The sequence below is a fragment of the Columba livia genome, chromosome 2, assembly GCF_036013475.1.
Source record: "Columba livia isolate bColLiv1 breed racing homer chromosome 2, bColLiv1.pat.W.v2, whole genome shotgun sequence".
In the NCBI taxonomy this organism is placed as follows: domain Eukaryota; kingdom Metazoa; phylum Chordata; class Aves; order Columbiformes; family Columbidae; genus Columba; species Columba livia.
The window spans coordinates 84,180,290-84,197,976 of record NC_088603.1 but is presented as its reverse complement, the minus strand read 5'-3'; the positions used below and the strand labels follow the sequence as shown (position 1 = coordinate 84,197,976).

General features: G+C 37.7%; 1 protein-coding gene across 3 annotated transcripts in view; it reads left to right on the top strand.

Annotated features, from left to right (window-relative positions):
* FBXL7 (F-box and leucine rich repeat protein 7) overlaps window positions 1-17,687 on the top strand; it is a 187,683-nt gene that overhangs the window by 40,926 nt on the left and 129,070 nt on the right. For 2 of the 3 annotated variants that reach the window (XM_065052627.1, XM_065052626.1), the window contains exon 2: window positions 4,149-4,238. In XM_065052627.1, coding sequence (XP_064908699.1) covers window positions 4,221-4,238 — 18 coding nt within the window. In that variant the 5' untranslated portion in view covers window positions 4,149-4,220. Of the gene's footprint in view, window positions 1-4,148; window positions 4,265-17,687 lie in introns of all 3 variants that reach the window. The other variant, XM_065052628.1, reaches the window with a different exon arrangement.

Genomic DNA, 17,687 nt, shown 5'->3' with positions numbered 1-17,687 from the left:
AACCCCTGTCAGGTTATATTTACTTGCTATGACTTTCTCTGTGTACTTCTTAAATTGAAGAGATGAACTGATCTCCGAAGACCAGTTTTTATGCCACACTTCAGGTTTTCCTATGGCATTAGGGAAATCAGCAGTCTTGGAACTTACATGGCATATTCCGCAGATAATGCCCTGAGAAAAGCATTGTAGAAGAACCCTGCTTCAGGTGAGTTCAGGTGAATGTGAGAGGCATGGGAATTCATGCCATTTGCTGAATGTTTGATAGCACCAGTCCCATATACTAAATCATAATTTGCCTCTTTTCTTTGCCTTGCAACACTCTTCCTGAAAGTAGTATGTGGACATCAAATATGGCATAGCAAAAGGCTTCTCTATCAGGTCTGCTGTTTTCTGACCCGAGGACTAGAGGGTGTCTCCTCTAACACGGAACTTCTGCTTAAAACATTTCCAGTGAAAAGTTCCCTGTTGTTACAGACTCTTCTTGATGTGATTTTCAGAGAATGAACCCTGGATGACAGGACTACTTTCTTTCATGTCTGTTTTGTTTTGGGCGTTTCACTTAATGTTAAGGCATATAGAAGGTGGCTACTGCTTTTGCTGTTATTCATTACTAGTGCAGCTGTCTGCAGATCTTTCTTGAAGAGCTTAATTGAGATAAGCTGTCTGTGGAAAAAAGGCAACATCTTTGGGACCTATTTTTGCAGCTGTTTAGGGTAGATATTTGTTGGATATATAAGTTCATAGTAAGCTCTGTAGTAAGATCTAGTACTTTACTATTAAGGGTAAAAAATGGAGGTGTGGTAAAATGTGGTGTAGTCAGTTGGAAAGTCATTTGTATAAGAAATTTTCATAAAAGTGCTGAAATCACAGGACAATTACCACAGCTTACTGGTCTACAAAGCGCTGTTCTTGCAGAGGTATCCAATTATAAGTTATGGAATTGTTGAAGTGGGAAGGCACCTCTGAGTCATTTGGTTCAACCTCAGTGCTCAAAGCAGGGTCAACTGAAACAGGCTGCTCATGGCCACGTCTGTTTGGGTTTTGAGTATCCCCAAAGATGGAGACTCCACAGCCTCTCTGTGCAAACCTGTTCTAGTGTTTGACCATCATCACCATAGGAAATTAAATAAATAAATAAAAAAGTCTTATGTTTAAATGTAATTTCTTATATTTTGATTTGTGCCCATTGCCTCTTCTTCTGTCACTGAGAACCAATGAGAAGAGCCTGGCTTCCAGGAAGAATTTCAGATTAGACAGTGAGGAAGAAGGGTTGTTTTGGGGCTGTATACAGTAAGAGAAGACTAACAGTACCATAAAAATATTAAAAGTATAATTGCAGGAAGAGCTGGTATCCAACCAATGCAGTAACCACTATGTATTTTTTTCCTTAATTTCTAGTTTTAACTTTTCACAAGGAATTAAACTGTTTTAAAGTTCAAGTAGATTTAAATGGTAAATATCTGGACCTGTAGCTGATACTTCAGTGTCTACAGAAGTGTGCAACTGTAAATAATATGTTGCTATTGGACGTACTAGCGATCAGCATTCTGCAGTGGGTAAAATATTTGTTGTGTTCTTGGAGGCTTGCTGGTATGTGGTGTAAATAGAAATAATGGAAGAGCTCTGTAGCTGCAGGAAGTATTCAGTTAGTGAGAACAACCTATGCTACAGATGACCATCAAGCAACTCTGCTGTTATTTGGTATCACTGACTTCCTTTTACCGCTTCCCCCCACCCCTTTTTTTTTTTTTTAATTAAGAGGAAATCCTGTTTATTTGCTTTGAGGAAATAATATTTTCCAGTCTTTTTGGTTTTTGGTTTTGTTTGTTTGTTTCTTCTTTCTATTAATCTGTTAAGGGGTGCTGACATGCTTTGGAAGCTTATTTTCTGACTCTGCAGTTGCAGTGCTTGGTACATAAGGAGTTGCTGGTAGTGGCAATACCATCTAAGTACCTTTCTTGCTGTTAATGATTGGTTTATCCACTATTGCAGGTGTTTCACATTATCTGGCCTCTTTCTGGGAAAGAGTATTTTACGTTTATTCTTCTCTTTTTGCATCTGCCATTCTTCCACCACAACCCTAGTTGCCTTAGCTGGAGAGGTATTTTGGTGCAGCTGTTTCTATGAAGACCACAGTCCATTACTCCATATCTTGTCAGCTTGAGAGCAATCAAAGTGATATTCTAGAGGCACTGCTTCTTGGGTTTGCTTAACTTCTTAAAAGAATGTAAAAAGCAGTTAGTGAATCACTGAAAATATACTTCATATTTTCATCTTCATTCCACTGAGCTACTACCCTTAGCCATTTATTTTTTACTTCCTTCTGGCCTTTTTAATATACTTTCACTCCACAATCCTCTCTCAAATCTAAGCATGTTAACTTAAGCAACTTTACATGGAGAACGATTCTCTAGGGCTGGCTGACGGATTAAGTGGCAGTACCTTGGTTGTGAAGCAACCTACGTTTGCACATTCTCCAGTCGTTTCCCATTAAAACTTAAATCCTTGTGCTGTTGTGGCACCTTTAGAAAAGCAGACCTCCTCCTTACATCTAAATGTTATGAAAGCCAGGCATACTGTAACCCAGAACCCCAAGGAATGCTTGATTGAAATAACAGATCAGAAAAGTCTCTTGCTAACATTCCTATGATTATAGGTTTGTTCAAGTGACAGAAACATGGTGTCAGCTAGCTTTCTGCATACAGCAGAATTTTGGTCCAAAAAAACAATGCAGCTCTTAAAGGCTTCACTGATGTAGTGTTTGTGGGTATAGGTAACTTCTTAAAATGTAGCAGTATTAGTTACCTTTCGTCTCTCTAGAATTATCTCATGTATTGTTGATTGGGTAGTTGGTCTGGTTCCTGCTGTAGAGCAGAATGTATTCCCTGGTAAGTAGGTGCTGAGGATGAGTGGAGTTAGTGAAGGGAACAGGAGTGACTCATTCTTAGATCCTCATAGGTAAATAAAAAGACAACTTTATTTTAGCCCCTTCTGCTCTTTGGTATCTATCTCAGTTAATTATTTTCTTTGTATATTTGGTTTTGATCTGTTAGTAACTTGTACCTGGTTTCATAGAATCATAGAATGCTAGGGATTGGAAGGGACCTCATCTAGTCCAATCCCCCTGCCAGAGCAAGAACACCTAGATGAGGTTACACAGGAATGTGTCCAGATGGGTGTTGAATGTCTCCAGAGTAGGAGACTCCACACCCACCCTGGGCAGCCTGTTCCAGTGCTCTGTCACCCTCACTGAGAAGAAGTTTTTTCTCAAATTTAAGAGGAACCTTTTGTGTTCCAGTTTGAACCCATTACCTCTTGTCCTGACATTGGTTGTCAACTGGCTCCATCCTCATGATACTCACCCTTTGTATATTTATAAACATTAATGGGGTGACCCCTCAGTCTCCTCTTCTCCAAACTAAAGAGACCCAACTCCCTCAGTCTTTCCTCATAAGGGAGATGCTCTACTCCCTTGACATCCTGCTTATAGGTCTGACAGCATTGATGTTGGAAATGCAGGAAGAAGTCTTAAGAAAGAAAGAAAGAGAAGAACAATCCATTGGTTCTGATTTCCCATTAAAAAATGAAAGGTGAAGAACAGCAACTGTAGAAGTTAGTTAAGTTACTGTATTACATCAAGCAGTGAGCATGGTGTAGGAGGAAACAGCAGATACCTTGCGTTCATTTTCACGTGACCAAGTGACTTGAATACATAATATGAACACATAAAACAGAAATTTGAACTCATTTAACTCATTTTGAATTTAACTCTTCATGCTGATGAGGGTCAGTGTCCATGTGTCCTGATTTCTCTTAGGAGTATTTGAATGAAAACACCGATCATGAAAGTTCTTTTAATGTCGTTAATCACAAACTTTTCTTTCACAACAGATTTTTGCAAATACATAGAGAGTCCCTGTAACATGGGAGATTGTCTGCAACCTTAGTACATGTAAAGATGCACATGCTATAAGTTATAATATAGTTAACTCCTATTCAAGTGTGTACAAAATGCACATCAGCTGCTTCAAGCTTAGTTTCCTGTAATCATGCCAGGTTCTGATATGGAAGGTCTTTGTATTTTGCTGTTGATACTCATATTTGTTCTCTCTCTCTCCCACCCTCTCCACCTCTTTCTCCCTTTGCAGGCAAAGGCAGCTCAAGCATCTCATCCGACGTGAGTTCAAGTACAGATCACACACCCACCAAAGCCCAGAAGAATGCAGCTACCAGTGAAGGTAGGCAGCTGTTACTCATTACCCAGGTCAGGCCCCCCAGCATAATCCTAGCAATTTTCAGAAAAAGAACTCCTCCTCCTCGTTCCTTCTGCATAGAGTATCATCGGTGTATGAGTAATTAAAAAACAGTTCTTCCTGCATACGGTTTTCACTTCTCCTTGCTGCAGTCTGATTTAAGCTTGTGACAAAGTATTTAAGATACTTCTGCAGAAGAAAAGTATAGAGAGTTTTGAGTAATTTTGTATGTTACTTTTTCAACAAAGGCTTTTTACTTAAGATTTGATGTGGTCCAATTTTGATCTTATTTTTGAAGAATATACTTAATGGAAGATTTTTGGTATACATTCTAGGTTCAATCTTGGCCTCTTATTTTTGTCCTATAAACACTATGAAAATATGAGTCATTTGTGCCAAGTTTTCAAAAATGTAGCTATGGCCATGAAGAGCTGACAAGAATTTAATTAGTTCAACACACCTCACCTAGAGTTACTGGAGTATGTGATCATCTGGGAGTAGATTTTTAATGTCTGGCAAAAGGGGATGTCTTATGTGTCAGTATTAATACAAGGCTGTACTAACTGGCCTATGAACAGAGAAATACTGATCCTTTCCCGCTGCCTTCTTATATGTGAGTAGGTGTACTCTGTTAAATGAAAGTATATTTTCCCTAGTTTTTATAAGAGTGTCTTCAAAGGCTGAGAGGAAATCATTGAATCTATATGTAATGATATAAGCTGAAAGGATCTTTAAATGATAAATTTTGTGCCTTAACCAGTACTTCTGGTCAACTATGTCATAATAAGTTGGTTATATTTAGTAATTACCAAATAATAATTCTGATTTCTTACACTTCTGGCATTACAAATTAAGTCACAAGCTCTGACTTACAAGTCTGGCTTTATTTCTTATGATTAAAAGAAATCATGGACTTTGAATAGTTCTAGCTTGGCAAGTCTGACTATGACTGTAGAATCTATAAAGTAAAAACAGTTCATGTAAGTAATAAATGACCATAGAAATCACAAGATGTTGTTGTTAGGCATGCATAATCCCATATTAAGAATGAAGATCTGGCACCTGCGAGTCATGAGAGATACTGGTTTAGAATCTCTGCTTTTTAGTCTGGACAATACATTTAACAATAAATGAATAAATGGCTAATAAATTAAATTTGAATAGTAGAATTCATATTTCTGTAAGCCTTAGATTTAAAAGCTTTGAGGTACCTGAAGGAGGTGAATTGCCAAGACATGAAAGTTAGGAAATGTATAAAAGCATTTTAACTTCTCTGCATGACAGCCAGGAAAAAAGAAAAGAAACCACAAAGGAATAGTGGAAACTCTGAAGTCAGAACTTAACAATTGCTTTAAATTTCTGGTTTCTTTCAGTCAGTAAAACATGTTTTTTCCTTATTTTCAAATCAGATAATGCAAAAAAATCCTTTGCTAATCTCGAAGATTTATGTTCTTAATCCAGCCAATTGTAGAGCCAGTGAATACCAATGTTAACCCTGAAATCTTCACCACTGTTTTGCAGCTTGTGAGGGAGACTTCATTCATTGGTGAGGGAGACTTAAATGCAGGCCAGCAGATGCTGTAGTAATGATATGTTTTTATGAGTTCTCATGCAGTTTTATAAAGAGTTCAGAGCAGTGGCGTTGTGTATTTTATACTTTGAGACAATTTCAGATGTAAGCCTAGTTTTCCAGTGCCCTCAAAGTGTGATTTGATAAACACTTTGACAACACAGAAATAGTCTCTTCCTCAGCCTGTGCTACCAAGTTTTTCTGCTGAGGAGTTACTAATGTGGATTGGTTTAATATAAATTGCCTTAATGTGGATTGCTGTATAGTCTGTCAGATATTTTGAATGTCATAACCAGGGAGCATAACATTTGCATGAAGGCAAGTGAGAGCAGAGACATGGAGGAAAAACAGGGACTGTTGAAACCAGTGCTGTTACTGGAAGGCACATTTATCAACTGGTGTGGATCTGGATTGTTTACTAGTGTTGCCTCTCTTCCCAATGTACAATAGACTTATTCTGTCGGAGGATTCAGCTGAACGGAAATGTTCATACCTTCTCCAAGATGAGTGGAGTTCTGTGCTTACAAGACTGAATGTTTTTATGCTGTTCAGTTAAGGAGTAGTGTCTTGGGACCAGCTAAGAACAGGAGCCTGATTGTGTTAGACGCTGTACAGGCAGTGCCAGTTATGTCTTTTCATTGGGATGCTTACATAACATTGTATAACTGTTAGTTAAATTTACCTTTATAGCACTCTATGCTCTAGTATTTGTTTGCTGTGATACAGCAGTACTTGCCTGCCCCAGAGTCTGGTAAATGTATCTTGCTCTTCACCATGAGGTTGGTTTATCACAGGGAAAGAAAGCTCTAATTCTGCCCTTTGCTTTAGCCCTGTATTGTAAATTCCTATCACTGTAAGCTGTCCTATGAATCAGCCACATGTTGTGTGTGCTGAGATGTATGTATACTAGGTGTGGAGTGGGAAGGACTATGAAACATGGCAGGTGAACTCTTTCTCACCTTTGTTGGCATGTGAAGTGATCTCAATTGAACGAGTTGCCGATGGCTTCTTTGCACCCCTTGCATTTCTATTGGTAGCTGAATTCCTGAGTGCCCAGCTCTGTGAAGAGTGTACATTTTGTGTTTGAGGCTGAAGGCCTTTCACAGCTTCCACTTTTCAGCTTTGCAAACACACCTAATTCTTTCCAGTTCTGCACAGCACTTCTTCTCTTCTGTTTCTGTAAGACAGTTGACACACTTGTTGAAGGTGAATCAATGAAATGCCTTGAAACAACTAGAAAGGAAATCTGTGGGGCTGATTCAATCAAGCTCTGTGGTACTCTACAGCAGAGAAGCGGTTGTGTAAAGTACTTTTTAGAAAGGTATGGATTCCCAAGGACTGCAGTAAGGTGTCAGGCAGGACTCTTGCTTGAAAGATCAAACCATCCAAGGAAGTATCTGACAGCAGGTATTATCTTGCTGTCAGTTTGAACAAACAGGTGAACCACACTCTTCATCTTATCTCCTGCAACCATTATGTTTCTCAGGTTTCAGTGCCGTGATGTGTCTTTATGGGATGGGTACAAGAAATGGGTAACAAGCAGTTTGAAATGGCTTATGTGGTGTTCCAGTCCTAGATATGCTGTCAAGGCAACATCAGTCAAATCTCTTGATGGGAATGGGAGACGCAGTTATGGGAAAAAATACAGTACTTTCCCTCACATTGTAGATTATGAACATCTGTAGACTTGTAGGAGGAGATCTTATGTTTCAAAGAGCCAAAATACTTGGCACACTATTAAATGTGCCTGGATGAACTGCACATCCTCTACCAGTGACAAACAGACAGAATGTATTAGTGTCCTTACCCAAACCAGCTTCACTCAGTGATGCATTGGAGAGGTGACTACTACCTGTTTCTGTTGTGTAAATGAATGTACATAATAACTGGCAGACCATGCAACTTCCTAAATTCAAACCTGAGATGCTAGTGATGCACTTAAGAGGGATGCAAAGGTGAGGCTCTACTGGTACAGAAACTGAAGTCTAGTCTCTCTTGTTGTGACTTTCACTTTCTGCACTTCAGTGAGGGGCAGGTGGCAAAAAAATACAGGTCTGGTCCTCTCTGTAAATCAGAGCATGCTGTAGGGACTGTTTGTTTGGCTATGGCTTGGCACAGAAGGAAGCATGGTAGACTGGGGAAGTGCATGCACAGATGCCTCCGCACTGTCTTCTCTAATAAGGATACAATTTTCTTTAGCTTTGAATATATACTACCTTTTAGTTCTTTTCCAGTCTCAGATATTGTTTGTGATTCTTTACCCCGTCAATCAACTACAGTTAGAAACTGGAGAACGCATGAGTTTTTGCTACCACCCACTGGTCTTCTGGCAAGTGAGAGACTAAATGGATTTTTGTGGGACATTTAAATGCGATTTGCTAGACACAGTCTCAGCTGGAATATTATTGTCTAGAACTTGATTTAGAAGATTAGACTGAATGTTTTTGTATGGGCTTACCTTGATCAGGGAGCCTTCTAATAACACTTACCTGCAGAGCGTGGAATGTTATGTCCAGGCTGGATGCTTCATATTAACTTGACTGTTTTTCAAATAAAAAAATCAGCACAGTTTGCACTTCACGTATATGGTTGTTAAGTGATAATCCAGAGGCAGCTTTAAATAGAGAACTCGTGTATGAGCTCCATGTACGACTTCTAGTTTATTTCTCAGTTTCTATAAAATCAAACTGAAGGATTATGCCTGAAGCAAAACAGAGCAGAGGGGCTCAGTGCAAAATATCTCTGAATATATCCTGTTAAATTTTTGTATTTGGAATTTTGTGGAAATACAGTGAAGTCAGTTGCTGTATTCTGCAGAAGTAAATTATATCTGCTTTTAGTGAGGTTGACTTTTAGGGACCTTCAAAAAGTAAGTGTTTAACTTTTTTGTTCATTTGTTTTTCCTTCTGTAGTACTCTGAGAATTCTAGTCTGGCTTCCTCATATCATATGATGTTCATGTACCTTAAATATACTTTTAAGAGACTGGTTGGAAAACAGATGAATTAAGAGAACATGGATTTTCACCCATTAGCGCTGTGATATATGTTTAGCATGGAGATCAAATGCATTTGTTTTGGCAGTACCTGTGTGCATCTCAACAGAAGAGAGGTATTTGTTCTGAAGTTTATGTATCTACTAGAAAAGTCTCCCATTCTCATAGTTGTATACTCCTTTCTGTTTTATTTGGGCTTTTTAGTGGTTCTGGTGGACTTGATAGAGTTTGGTTAATGAATGGACTCAATCTTAAGGGTCTTTTCCAAGCTAAATGATTATGGAAGAAGCAAGCCCTGTGGCCTGGCTGAAATAATTATGCTCGTTAGGAACTATTCCCTCTATTAAACCATGTTTGGGGCAACTGTGTTAACATGTAGCATTTTGCAAATATGTAATGCTTTAATTATTCATGTAAGAGTGTTACTTTTTACCCTGTGCAAGGTGATACCTGGCTAAGGCTGATCACACTGTGTTGTTGTGGTCCTCAGCATCCTTTGATGGTGGATCCCTGCCACTGAAGCTTCTTGAAGTGAATGCTACACTAGTGAGTGCTGGTCTATTGTATGGGATTTCTGCTGTCCATCATCTTTCCCCATCATGTGATAAGTTCTAAAGAAAAGGATGGCTGTGAATGAGGAACTAGCCTTCTCTCAGTACTGGTTTCCATTCTGATGAAGTCCTTGGCACGTGGAAATAATAATAATAATAATAATAATAAATATAATAAAAACACCACAAACAAACCCTAAACATTGACAACAAAAACCCAAACCACAAAACACCAAACAAAAACAATGCAATAAAAAAAACCCACCACCAAACCCACCAAAAAACAGGCAACGCCCTTTCCAACCCCCCCAAAAAAAGCACCACCACCCCCAAAACCAAATCAGACAAACAAAACCCAAACAATAATAATTAAAAACAACAACAAACCAAACATACACCAAGAAAACCCTAGCCAACCAAACAAAATGCACTTGGAGCTAAGAGTTACAGCTGCTGGCAAGTTTTATGAATTTGGGAGTGCTCAGTAGGACTTCTCCTGTTCTGAATATAGAAGTACAGGTATTCACTCTTTAGAGAAATAACAGCTACTCAAGTAACTGAAGCTATATTGATATGCAGTTTTACATGGAAAAAAGCATAGTTGGATAAGCTTTTCTAAGAAGAGTTAGGCTCTACTCATGTAATAATTGCAGAAGTCCTTCATGCACTTGTTGTACTATTCTAATAATTTCTTAAGAAAATAACTTCCACGTGACTTTCAAAACCACTGGAATTTGGCTACTACTACTACTCTATCATTTTTTTTCTACCAACTATAAGTGAATTAATGTGCAAATAGTATCCAATTGATAAAAGTAGGAATAGTGAGTGTTCAGCCATATGATTCTTTGACGCTTAAGATATTAAAGACATTTTAGAAGACTACACTGGAACAAGCAGCTACTTTTGAAACATTTTTATGAACTGTGGAAAGACAGCTTGAGCTTTATCAATATGTGAAATCTCTCAAAGCAGTTGTTTTGCAGTCTTATTTTCTGGGTCTACAAGTGATAGACTTTTTTATCCCTGGCTTTCATACACAAAGGTACAAAAAATTAGTGATATCTTGGCTTTTTATATAGAAAAATTTATTTTCTGGAAAGATGTGAGCACTGTATCAGAAAACATTTAGCACTGCCCTGCGTGGGAATACATCAAGTGAGATTTCTGGAACATAAAGATTTATTTGGATTGTGTGCCTTTCATTTCACCTTACAAGCGAGGGAACAAAGTACATATTATAGGATATTTTCCAGGAGGATGTCATACTGTAAATTTCTCTTGGCTTCATAATCACATTCTTTTAAAAGGCTGTATGTCTTTTGGGTCTCTGTGTAATTCTTAATTTATTCAGTGAATTTAAGAGGAGGGGTCCTTGTGTTGTGCATGATGATGTACAGTACAAAAAAATGTGGGAAGACAGAACAGGTCCTTTGCTACTGAATGATTTGATATTGAAAATGGTTCCTGATGGCAAACCAGCCCAGGCTGAGATTCAGATGTGTGCAATGCTCATCTTATTTCAGAGGGAGGGAGACAAAAAAAACCTCAGAGAGCCAGTCTGCAAATAGGTAAACCTTGCATTTCATATAAAAAGGAAGGTAGCTATGTTCAAGATACCGTAGTTCTATTGAAGCTTTTGAGTGGTTTGTGCACCCTTGCAGAACACTGAGCTAATGAAGTGTTGTGACAAAAGACTGTTGCTGAAGAAAGGTTGTTTTCTGTCCAGTTTTTCTTGATGGTTCTGTGGGCAGAAGGAGCTCCTTTGATCCCTTCCTATGTGTGAGACCTGTTAAGAAATCTTTTTCCATTTCGGTTCTTTAGTATCTTTCCTTTCATTTTTGCTTTAACGTTGGAAGCTTAACAACCCAGTATCAGAAATGAAAATATATGTATGCTCTTTCTGGGTGCATGCAGGCATATGCATAATTCCCAATTCACAGTTCTTTCCCTGTTTATCTCCATCTTCATGTCTTTGTAGTGTCTCTTACAGGGAGCCTGGGTTCTTGGTTCTACTGTTGAAGTGCTGGCTAAGCAGACTTTCTGTGCACCATACAGAGTCTAAATTTGATATGAATGCTTGAACTTGCCCCTGCTTACTTGGAACTGGGCTGAGGTACAGTTGGCTTTGAGTGAACTGTGGCTGTTTTGAGTTGGTAGTGAAACTGGCGACCAGGTAAGATTCCTAGGGTTTTGTGTTACTTTTCTAGCAGTGGAGTGTTCTAGAAAAGTGAAATGCTGCATTGCTCAATGTGCCAAAACAGAATCATTTGAAGCCAAAAAACTGGGGAAGAATAGGAGGGGGCTGGGAGGTGTGACAGTTAATAAATCCAGAACTATAAACACTTTGGCAGAATAAACAGAGCTCACTATTTAAATTCCTTTTTCCAACATATCTGAATGCATACGCAAATATAATCACCTTGAGCAGTATGTAGAGGTACAAAGTAGTGTAGAGGCTGTTCTTATGCTCTATTTTTTTGTGTTTAATTGCATCTTCTTATGCTTTTGCTATCTAATAGGCAGTGTTCCTGCAAAGCTGTTCTGCTAATTATAACAATACCACTGCAACTGGCATTTAAATCAGAGTTCAAATACAAGGCAAAAGTAGTTGGGACATTGGCAAGGTTAAAGCTGTGAATTGAAACCTTATGTTATTCTGGCTAATTTGTGCTGAAATGCTATAGCCAAACGTTTAAGACTTGCCCAAACAATACTGGGAACAAATTGGAAAGGTACATAAAACTGAAGTCTTACTTGATCTACTGCCTGAAATGTGAGACCTACCAGAGTAAATGCACTTACAGTATAGTTAAAGAGAAATGATCCCAATTTTAAAAAGTGGTATTACCTTTTCCAAAGTAAGGTATGCTGCTTGGTAGGAGTGATTACGGTTTCTTCAATTACTTGTAAATCTGATTTTAAGGAATCCAAGATCCCAGATGTAATTCTTTCTGTAAAATGTTGCACCAAACTACTTAAATACTGTTATCACACTGAGGTTCTGCCATTAAATTGTTCTTTTTCTGTTATTGCCAATGCTAGCCATTTGCAGTATTTTCCTTCCCTGAAAAGTAAAGAGTCATCTTAAAGTATCTGGCGATTGCCTAACATTTGCTATTCTAAAAAACATCTTTCTTGAATGCTGGACTGTGTCCTAAAACTGCTTGAAGAATATATGCAACCTGATAATGTGTGTTTAAATGTGTTGGGCTTATCCATTTTTCAAGAATTTATGAACTGACACCAGCAATTTCCTCCAGATTAATCCTAGTACTTGATCAAAACAGTGAAACAAAATTGGAACTGCAAGTTTTTGCCTTTAATTTGACAATCTCTGTTAAAATGTTGTAGTTTAAATATATTGCACTAAACATCCTGTCTTGCTTTCCTATATCTTATCTTTTAATATTACCTTGTTAAATTACTCTATAACTTTTAAGAATGATGCTGCCAACAGTGCCAAAACTAGCAGCATGCTTGAGAAATATCTTTTTAGAGTTGCTGGTTCATGCTGTTCCTCTGTTCTGGCTATTGTACCACATTGCCTGCTACTGTGCTTTTCTCAAGCTACTGAAGTTTGGCATCACCTTCTTTGTGCCAGCATTCTTCAGATTTCCATTGAGAAGTATGTACTGAGATTGGCTGACAAAAATGGCAATTCAAGAAGGGATAATGGTAATTCTTGTTAATTGTGACTGATGGATCATCATTGGTTTAAGAAGTTAGAGTAGATTAGGTTGGAAGTATAAGCAAAAGTTATGAGCGTGAGTATAATCTGGTGGTTAGCTGTCTACCTATTCCACTAGCCACACTTGAACATATGTGTTTTGTCTGTTTAGCAACTGTCCATTGTGATATTTCCTCTCATATTTAAGACTAGTTTTCATCTTGAACTGTGATGGTGGATTACGAGTCTGTATTTCTTGAGCCTGAAATCATAATCGCTGTTTCAATGGCTTTTTTATTTTTTTCCTGATACAAGAAAATAAGCACCCATAACAGCTTATCAGCTGTACTGACCTAGAAGATTTCTACTCTGGCCTCTTATGAGTAATGCAGTCTTGCCAGAAGGTGGGCAGAATATCTTTAGAGATGCATTGTAAATACTTGTAAGATCTGGTAATTAATTTAGAACAGCTAGTTTGAGTTACCCTCTAACAAAATGAAGTAGGGAGACTTTTCATGGGCCTGTAGCCTACCTGTGATGTGTTTATGTTGCCTTATAGATGTGAATGCATGAGTGGGAAGAAGTTTGATAGCTTCACTGGATGACTGTAACCTGTCACATTGCTTGCAATGACTTGGCTATATCACAAATCTTAACTGTAAATTATCAGCCTCATAATAGTGACATTTCAGTTTGCACCACAGCCTAATCTAATCTATCATGCTTTTGTTTTTCTCTAACATGAAGTCCATTTCCATCTTGTATATCCAAGAGAGTGAAATTTTACAGCACTTTCAGGTATTCATTCTTTGTGGGAAGTCTTTTACTTGTTGATGATAGGTAAATAGTGAGAGGTGGGAATTTCTGAAAGACAAACATGAATGCTGAAAGATCTCAATGATGTAGGTAGTAGGAACAAATTCTTCTTTCCAACTTTAAAGTTTGTGATTTGATTAATCTGAAGATATTTATATGTTCATGTAGACATATGTTAATATAGATTTTTTTTTTTTAATTATTTTTTTTCTCCCTTCTCCCATCACATCTCCCTGGCAAGATTAAACATTTGTAAATCTTTAGCTTCCATTTGAGCAATAAAACCTTTGTGCAGCACCTGAAACCTCAAACTGTGCAGAGCAGTTGTTAACTTGGCACAAATGACTTTTATAGTAGTTTCATTGTAGAACAGAAACAAGTGTGGTCTAAATGATAAAATCATAATTGGATCATCTTCAGTGGGCTCTGGCTTGGGAGACTATGTTTACTTGGTCCTTCTTTATTGTGGGCTGAGATAAACCATTAGCTTGAACTCTGTTTCTGAAATCATCTTGCCCTTTGACCTATTCTTTTGCTTTTCAAACAAGACTTTAGTAACTTTTTGTAATCTGCTGTAAAATTTCAATCCAATCTGATTTTAGCTGTGAGTTTTTCTCTTTGCTATTCCAGTAGAATTAACCATCTCAAGTTTTTTTTTTAATGCCCTTGTACCTCATGTTCAGTTGTGCTACAAATTTTCTGTCCAGCTTTGCATGTGTATTTGGAAGGCTTTTACAGTGTTAAGCATGTGAAGCTGATCAAGAAGCTGAGGTGCCTGATCTTAATGGGAGATTATGCTGGATTTGGCTAAAATTTGCAATGTTCTGAATCTGCTTTGGTTGCTTCCAGTAAAAAGAACTGCCATCAGTAGGCGTCAGTTGGTGCTGTCAATTCGTGAGACCACGTGATAGAAATATTTTTGGGAAAAAATTATTGAGGAATACTTCTTTTTCTTTCTGCTGATATGGCACTTGATAAATGATTGATCTGCTGGAATCCTTCAATATGTAGTATCGATCACTTCTGTCAGTGTCTAACTAAGGAAGACAGGCTCCCGTGGCATTTAATGAAATCTGAATATTTTGTTGGAGTATGCTGAGAATGTCATCCCTAATGAAATTGTATCTGAATCAAAATAACAGCACTACCATTCAGCCACAGGGTTCATATTTTACCAAACATATTTAATATCTCTTTTGGATGAAGGAGAATTAGTGTTTTCTCAGCTTAATGTGTTAACGTTTTCATATCCTTTTACTTTCATATATTATTTTTGTTTACAATGTGCACCACTGTATGGCCAAAAAAAAAAAAAAAAAAAAAAACCCAAACCACACAGGAAACACTCACCCCCACCTGATATTTTCTGTGTAACTGTGATGTTGCTAGTCTTTTAAAATATTGCTCTTACGGCGAAGACTGGAAGGATTCAAAAGCAAACATGAGATTCTGTCATGAGAAAAATATCATGATTATCCATAGATGTCCATTTTGAAATAGACAGCAGACAACTGCTGATGTGAACTGAAAGAACAAGGCTCAGAAGTGATGTGATTTATCTCATGTCCTGACTTGTGTTAGTGTTTATTCCAGTTCTGATTTGGACAGATGCTTAAAGGGGGAAATACATGGGTATCCTCCTGAATTTGGTGAGAAATTAACGCCCAGATTACTAATTTAACTTGTTATCCTTCATTCATGCTTTGACTCAGAGCTTTAAGGGGGTTTTATGCTGCTTAAATTTTGCACCTGCTAATTTCGTAGAAACTGGAACATATAATATTAGAGCCACTCCTTATTTATCCCAGAGAGATCTCTTCTCTTGTGTCTGTCTATTAAGATGAGCAAAGAAGAACGATATGCCATGAATTTGTTGCTATCTAAGATTTGTGGGTTCTAAATTAAAGCAACCATGTTTAAATATCTAATATCCCATGATATTTATGAGAGGAGAATAATGAAAACATAACTAAACTGTAGCTAAAATATTGACCTAAGCAGGGCGGGGGGCAGGGCAGAGTGGGAGGAAGGAACGTAGTTAGGAGCTGCAGGGAATAAAACTAGTTAGGTGGAAGAAACTGAAAAACAGACAATATTATCTGCAGTCATTAAAAAGTTAAGAAGTATGAGTGACCAAGCCTTTGTATCCTACTATCTATTGCTCAATATGATATATTATGCTTATAAATGTAGCAGACTCAGATTTTGCTGAAAGGATAAAGTGTTTCCTTTGGGCTTCTTCATAGAAATTGTGGCTTTTTTTTATCTGAATGGTTATCCAGTTCAGGCCAGAGAAACAAGAATTTTGTGCTGGATGGTTTAGTTACAGTATGCGCAGTCGTGGTGAATCTCTGGAATCTGATGGCTGCTGGGAAAACTCATGTATCACGTTACTTTGGTAAACAGATAGGCTTCCTTAATCTAAAAGATAACTCAAACTCTGTGTGAAATTTACTGATTTTTATCTTGGAATTGGGATTGTGGTTCCAAAAAGTAGTTTGCATATCAGTCCCAAAAGGTTGCTTATTATCCTGAGTTAAATTATGTTTTTACTCTTGTTGAAATCCAAAAGTAAGTGTCACGTAATAATTTCAAGTCCTAGCAAAATCCATATTTTTTCAAAGTTTTGAAAGAATTCAGTGAACATTTGACTAAGTTGTGGAACCTTGCAGATATATCCCATCAAAAAGTTTCCTTAAAAACTGATGCATCTGACGGCTTGAGCTGTTCTTGAAAGAACTCATTTGCACTGGAATAGGCAAATTGCAGATTTGCAAATCCACCTATCATCTTAAGTCGTTACTGTCATGAAATAACTCATCAAAAAGTTATTCTTTTGCTAAAGGGATATAGAAAAACAGTATCCCCAGAGCCATTAATAAACTATTAAAACCTCTATGAAAAGAAAATAGCTGAAACATGAGTGAAAATCTGAGGCATGTTTGTCAGCTCCTTTTAACCTCAGGACCAAGGTCATCTTTGGCTTGAAACAGAGTGCTGTCAGTGATACTGCTCTCCATTTATGTTCTGACACATTCCCCGACAGTGAAAAAAATGTATATTTTAGGTGCTATTTGTATGTTGGGTGTTTTACTTGTTTGTATTTGCATTCATTTGATTGTGTACAGGAAACAAAATTTGAGATTTGGATGAGCTTCAGCTCTTCCCATCTGTGCAGCTATTGGAATTTTCACAAACCTTGGTGTGGGAGGATGCTCAAGTGAAAACGTGTTACCAGTCCTCAGCTCTTTACACAAGGAATTTCAGTAGTTTGCAGTGTGTGTGTTCACTCATTGGAAAAGCTGGACATTTATTGTTACCTTGGTTCCTTCTTGGAAATTAAACATCAATTCTGTCCTGACTTTGACTGTGTGTTAATGTGGCTCAAATATCACCTGAAAAAAAACTGTTTCTCTTTGGATAGTAATCTTCTTTTCACTTCTGACACAGTTTTGTTGTGGTCTGTGAATGACTTGCTCAGGTCAAAATGCCCTGTCGGGGCATCATATGCAGAACTCAAAGTGTAACATGGGGCCTTTGCTCACCAAGTCAATTGTATTTATGATGATTCATCTTAATGCAGATGTACAGATTACTTGAAGCTTTTGAAGCTCCAGGTATCCTGGTCAGAGCCGTTGTCATTAAAACATCTGGAAGCAGTAGGGAAAAAAACCAAAACAAAACAGCTTTTTTTTCTTTTTCCTCAAGGGAAGATTTGTAGGCTGAAAACAAGGCCAGGGAAAGCCAGTTCTTTAACTGTGTCACACCATCTTATAAATGCTATTGTCTTACACATCCAGAGTATGATAGTCTTCAGATACAAGTATTCAAAC